Source organism: Hemicordylus capensis, chromosome 3 (assembly GCF_027244095.1).
Source record: "Hemicordylus capensis ecotype Gifberg chromosome 3, rHemCap1.1.pri, whole genome shotgun sequence".
In the NCBI taxonomy this organism is placed as follows: Eukaryota; Metazoa; Chordata; class Lepidosauria; order Squamata; family Cordylidae; genus Hemicordylus; species Hemicordylus capensis.
This window is the reverse complement of record NC_069659.1, coordinates 30,563,981-30,570,746: the sequence shown is the minus strand read 5'-3', so window position 1 is coordinate 30,570,746 and position 6,766 is coordinate 30,563,981. Positions and strand designations below refer to the sequence as shown.

Genomic DNA, 6,766 nt, shown 5'->3' with positions numbered 1-6,766 from the left:
GGTCAGCTCTGGGTCAGCATCCATTGCTATCACACAGATGGAGAAAAGCTCCTTTGATTGGAGTACTGCTGACCCTGGTGACCAGCCCTGCTCATGAGTAAGCCTATGGACCCGAAACTCCCAAAGGGGAAAGGGCTGGGCCCCCCTTTCCCAACATTTCTGTGCTGGGGGGGGGAATAGAACTTGGCCGCTCAAGAATCCCTGCTTGGGGCAGCTTTAAATACCCAACCCTAGACACCCTCCCAGCCAAATGTTCTCCTCCCAGTGCTGTGATGGGTTGACCTGCTTATTTATTTGATTTATTTATTTAATGTATATACTGCCCTTCCAAAAATGGCTCAGGGCATTCTACATCAAAACAAACACAATTAAAATCAATTATCAATGAAAATCAAAACTAAAGGAATCGAACAATTAAAATCATCTAAACATTAAAATAATTAACATTACAACCATTTTTAACCAACTTTAACAATTAAAACCCATGAATCTAATTTAAAGCCTGGGTGAATAGATGTGTCTTCAGTGCCTTTTAAAAAGTTGCCAGAGATGGGGAGGCTCTTATTTCTACAGGGAGCACATTCCATAGCCTAGGGGCAACAATGGAGAAGGCCCGTTCCTGAGTACCCGCCAGACAAGTTGGCGGCAACCACAGATGAATCTCTCCAGATGATCTTAAAGGCGGTGGGGCTCATGGTTAGGGATGTGCACAAAGCCAGTTTGCCTGGTTTTGTTCGAATTCGAACCAGGTTCAAACTGAGAGTGGGAGATTCGGTTTTGGTTTTCCTCCCCCCACCTGGTTTGGTTCAAATTCGAACAGTTTTGAACCATTTTGAACTGTTTTGAACCAGTTTCAACCTCCCAAAGTGGGTGGGGTGGTAGTTGGCACCCATGGATACTTAACACCCAACCCCCAAAGCGATCAGACACTTGTACGATATTTGAACAAATTTTTGAATTTTTTTATTATTTTCTCATAGGGTATAATGGGACTCGAACCAGCCCATTATTCCCTATTGTGGAGCACCCATGGGTGCCAACTACCACCCAAACCCTGAAGTAATTAGACACTCCTACAATTTTTTTAAATGAATTTTAAAAATATTCTTAATTATTATTCTCATAGGGTATATTAGGACTAAAACCAGTACATTATCACCTTTTGTGCAGCACCTACGGGCACAAAGGGCTGATTTTTAAGTGATTTCTGAACTTTACGCATCTTTGTTTTCCCCCCATGGGGAAGAATGGAGGTTTCAGCAGCCCCATAACTGCACGTGGGGGGCCACTGGCAGCTTACTTGCCCCCCTTGGGCACTACCACCCACCACACTCCCCCCTCCCCCCTAAATATTCACCAATAATCAGAGGAATGTCTGATTGCCTTGGGGTTTGGTTGGTGGTAGGAACCCCTGGGTGCCTACCACCTACCCCACTGTGCTTTGCTGTGGACACCAAAATGGATCCAACCCAGATTGCTAGCAACTTTTAGCTGCTTGTAGGACTCAAACTATGGTCCAAAAAGCCAGATAGACAATAGATAGCATTAACCCAATGTAAGCACGTTTCTAAAAAGCAGAACTGATGGAAGTGTGTCTGGAGGACACCCACCAAACTTCCAAATTGTCCCTTCTCAGGCCTGTTATTCTTCTTCTAGTTTTTTTGCAGGTACACCCAAAGCAGAACTTCTTCCATGGCTCTCGCTGTCAGCATTTTGTTCTCCTTGATGCTCTCCTGCTGCCTGTGGGCTACAGCAACCCGAAATTATAAGACCATGATAAAAGTGAAAAATGGAGGACCATACGGAGTCTGGGGTGCAATTGAATTGTGCCCTAAAGGTTATGCTCGTGGATTTGCACTCAAGGTAAGAGTTTCCCTAATTTTGGACCTCCCTCCATTGAGATACCTTGATGCTGGGGAGCTGCCTCAATCAACAATTTCCCCCATCCAGGGGTGGAGGGAGCCCAATGGCAGTCGGGGGACAGACTACAGCTCTCCCCTCCACCACCACTGTGCGTGCACACTGGCCACATCCCTTGCATCTGTCATAAGACCCAGGGGGTGTGGCCAGCATCCGGAAGTGATCCTTCAGCTCCTCCCCACTCCGTCCCAGCTGGTGTGTCAATGACAGCTGAGTGCCGCCTTTCTTTTCCTCCTTTCCTCTGAGTGAGGAAGAGAAAGGAAGGAAAAAACGAGTTGATGCATGGGATGCTGATGCATGGGGAGTGGCCAGCACCTGGGAGAGGGGCTGAATGGCCCTTCACTTGCCAGCTGGAAAGGAGTGGGGAAAGGGCTGTTCCTCTTGCTCCCAGCCGGTGAGTGTTTTGTTTAGCAACTGGCAAGGCGGTGCCCCAGGGGAGGGGCACCATGGCAACCCACCCCCACCCCAGCATCCCAGGGACATTTGTCCTCCTGCCCCATTGTCCAGTGAAGGTTTTGCCACTGCTTCCATCCTTTCTTTTGAACATTCCTCAGACAACTGCTTTAGAACCCCAAAAGGCAAAGGTGAAGAAACAGTAGTACATAAAGGAATCATCTAAAGGAATGGGAGAAGGCAAGAAAATGATGATGGTGGTGGGATCAGTTTTGATGAGGACAGGAAAGCAGATATCAGCACAAGTATGGAGAAAGGTGATAGTGTTGCATTACCATAGTTGCCTCACTTCCTGGAGCATTGAGAAGTCTTAGGGGTTTGCCGTGTTCCTTGGATTCTGGTTTCCTTTTCAGGGAGAGTCACTGAAGATTCATCGTGTCTTTGTACGATTTGGCTTTTTACACGAAAATACAGGCTGAACATTGGGTGAAGTTAGAAATATTGTAGAACAGCCATGTAAGTCAGCAGCACGTTACATCAGGGAGCCCAAACTCTGCCTCCATGAGAAAAGGACGAGAAAAGGACCCTAACCCTGCCAACTTGGCAAAGAGGCACCTTTTTACGTGGTGATTCTCATTATTTAGTAGAGGTAGAGAAACTGGCCCTATCTACCCCCAGCACAGTACCTCCAGTCACTGTTGCTGGTGTCTATCTTATGTTTCTTTTTAGATTGTGAGCCCTTTGGGGACAGGGATCCATTTTATTTATTTGTTATTTGTCTGTGTAAACCGCCCTGAGCCATTTTTCAAGGGCGGCATAGAAATCAATCAATCAATCAAACAAACAAACAAACAAACAAACAAACAAACAGACAGACAAATAATAATTTCAGATGAACCTGTTGGTGTAGGAATAACTTGAATGAGGTTGGGAACTTCATTTCTGGAAGATGAAATAAATCTCTTCCAAAATACAAAGCCATGTTGAGGACTGCAAGGTTGGGGTTATCTAGGTCTGCCAGTAACAAGACTGAATTTCTCCTATGGCTTGCTGTTGGCTGAGGTGGATGTGAATGCAAATCCCCAAGCTTGGCTAGCAGTTGTTCTGCACAACTAGTAGTCAATGACTAGTGCTGAAGCTGCTCATCATTGATCTGACTGGACCAATACGATGCTGTCCAATTCCAGCAGGGAGGGAGCCAGCTAATTCCCACTGAAAACATTGTGCTATAATTTTACAAAATGTGGGCAGCCGTAGTGTTATCATCACTCCTTCTCTTCACCACCAGGTACAGGCACACGAGGTTATATGGTATGATGATACAGCTCTTAATGGCATTCGGCTCTACTGCATTGATGGCATAGTCGTTGAGTCAAAAACTGGACCGTGAGGGATCTTTTGTTTCCTTTTCCTTTTTGGCTGTCCTGCTTGAACTGTGGAAGGGGCTGGGTTTCTTTCACTGTTGCTGGATTGACCTAGACAGAATCTGTCTGAATCCTTCTGAGCTCTCTCTGGCTGACATACTGTGCAATGTTGTTCTGCCTGCCTTTTAACGAAGATGTGTGCACTTGTCCAAATTTCAATACTTACACAGGCAGAGTGTCATTGTTCTACTGCCATTCCGCTGGACAGGAGTTGAAAGGCTTTTTATAGGGGTTGTTTTTATTGTGGGCTTCTAGGCCATCTGGGGTTGTGGTCGAGTGGCTTCCAAAATACCTATAGAATGTACTGCTATTGTCTATAGGAATTTGGATCCACTGATCTATAAAAGGCGTGGAGGTATTTGTGCGCTGTTCTCATAATGTGCACTCCTGGACCGTCCCTGATCTGTCTAAGATCCTGGGTGGCAGCAACATTTCTGATCCTTTCCTTCCTGTTCCTAATGTGGCAACATTGTCAATAGCTTACAGGATCCCAATTTTGAGGGGGAAAGGGACCAAGAGAGACTGAGAAACTCCAAGTGTAATGTAGAGAACTCAAGGGAGCCAGGCTTTTATGGAGATGAGGGCATATTCCAGGAGGGAGGGACTGGTGTGATAGTAACCCATCTTTGTCATGAGATTAAGAACCTGGAAGAGGAACCCGACATCTTTAGCTCTGAGTTTATTGCTAACTCCTTAGGTGAGCAACTAGGTTTTTTGAAGCACCACTGAGACCAATAGCTATGTCGTGAGTGTGTATGAATGTGTTAGGAACTGACCTATCATGCTCCTGAGAGATCTCATAAGTGCAGTAGCGGCCTGTACTAACAAGCTGGAGGACTCCTGATGTCCCATACCAGGGGCTCCCAATCTGTGGTACTCCAGATGGTGCTGGACTACAACTCCCATCATCCCCAGGTACAGTTTATTGTGGCTGGGAATGATGAGAGTTGTGGTTCAGCAACATCTGGAGTTCCACAGTTAGGGATCCCCTGTCCTAGATGACCAGAGATTCCTGGATTAAACTTCTCTTACCCAGGAATCTCTGCTTCTGAGAACCATCCTACCGTGTGTTATGAAATCAATGGGTAAAGGGACAATAGAGGAATATGTGGCTAATTGGCATAACCGTTGAAGGTATAACCTTCACTTTTCAGAGTTTGTGCATGGGTGGCCCCAAGACCTTTCCTGGGGGTGGGGGCAAATCTGAAATCTTATACCCACACCTGGAAGTAAGCCCCATTGATTTCAATGGGATTGGCTCAATGTAGAGGGGAGCTGCCTTACTTAATCCCCCTCTAGAGGCTCACGTAAGTACTTCTGTTTTTAGAAACGGAGGATTAAGAATTGGAGAGTTCTCTCTCCATTTTATCCTGTTTGCTAACTGCCCCACCCCCCGAGGTTGGACACTGTCTTTGGAAACACTGTTCAATCTTCTGCCTGACTTTTAACAGAAAGTGTGTGCACTTGTGTAAAAGTGCACTTGTGCAAAATGCAAGCATTACATGGGCAGAGTTGCATAATAGACAGACAGTGGCTGTCAATAGCTCACAGTTCTTCATCTACTTTTTCTTCCGCCTGCCTTCCCCCCACCCATCCTTAGGCTAGGGATTGCCCTTTACAAGTACATACCCAAACTGGCCCACAAAACAATTTAGCCTTGTTCGGTGTTCAAACTGGACTGGACCCAGTTCGGCCGGACAGGGAACCAGACCCAGCCAGGTTGATTCAAATTCGGTTCAAATTCAAACCAAAATGGCAAAAACTGCAAAAAAGTTCAAAACTGCAATACCCATGCACTCTTACTGATGATACCATTTGAAACATGTGGGATGTTATTTGTACAGTATGTACATTGTTCAATATAATTCATATATTATTCAGAATATTATAATCATTGTCTTCTTTGGCAGGTGGGGAAACTGGACAGAGTCTAAGTATTGTCCCAAAGGCTGCTTAATCTCCTTCACTCTGAGAGTGGACAAACACCGAGGGATGACTCATGATAATAAAGCAGCTGTCAATGTCTGGTTCACCTGTCAAGGTGGACAAGTTCTGACAGGCAACTCACATAAATGGGGTGTTTTGGGCCCATGGAGTGATCGCTGTAGCTCTAGTGCCATATGTGGGCTTCAGACAAAGGTACAGGACGATCAGTATATGGTTGATAGAACAGCACTTAATGATGTAAGATTTTTCTGTTGTTCCTGAACCACAAGAGCTCTCCCTACTTATCAAACAGTGTGTCTGTGCTCGAGTGGGTTTGTTGAGATGAAACAAACACAATTAAAAGTTTAATAAAGAGCTGTGTGTATTGTTTTTTCTCTGAGGTGCTTGCCTCCAGAGGCATAACTAGGGAAAATGGCGCCCGGGGCAAGCACTGAAATGGCGCCCCCCACTGCGCCCCCCTATCACCCCCCCAACATACTACATTATACTTAGGTTTTTCCTCACAAGTGCCCGCCGCCGCCGCCAAGCCAGGCCACTGACTGGCCGTCAGGCGCCAGCAAAGCAATGGGGGGGGGCGCAGGCAGCGCGGAAGGGACCGCTCGTGGGGAAGGGGGCACCAACACGCTCCCTTGACTGCTGCAGCGCTGCTGCACTGAGCAGGAAACATTTGTATTAACAAAAATTTAAAAATTTAAAAAAACCATTTGGTCATGGCGGCGCCCCCCCATGTGACCAGAAAAGATGGCGCCCGGGGCACGTGCCCCCCTGCCCCCCCTATAGTTATGCCTCTGCTTGCCTCTGTGTGCATTGCTACTGTGTAGGGGAAATCAGATATGAATTACCACAACAGGAATCCTCCCCCACTCCCCACCGATCCCAATGAGGATAGGACGGGCATGGTAAGTTGAACAAGGGCCTTATTTTATGAACTAACCAACAAGGATCTGCACAAGTGTGATACTTAAAATGGTATCTACCAGGGCTCTATATTGTCTCCATTGATCATTAACAGCTACAAGAAACTGCTGTAAGAGAATATCAGAAGATTTGGTGCAGGGTGTTATCAATATGCTCTCTTATAC

The 6,766-nt window shown here is 46.2% G+C and overlaps 1 protein-coding gene across 1 annotated transcript; it reads left to right on the top strand.

Annotated features, from left to right (window-relative positions):
• The first annotated feature begins 1,692 nt into the window (after positions 1 to 1,692).
• On the top strand, positions 1,693 to 5,945 carry LOC128348811 (vitelline membrane outer layer protein 1-like). The gene is made up of 3 exons (XM_053304493.1): positions 1,693 to 1,863; positions 3,602 to 3,699; positions 5,648 to 5,945. The coding sequence occupies exons 1-3, from the start codon at positions 1,693 to 1,695 to the stop codon at positions 5,943 to 5,945; spliced, it is 567 nt and encodes a 188-aa protein (XP_053160468.1).
• Positions 5,946 to 6,766: the final 821 nt, after the last annotated feature.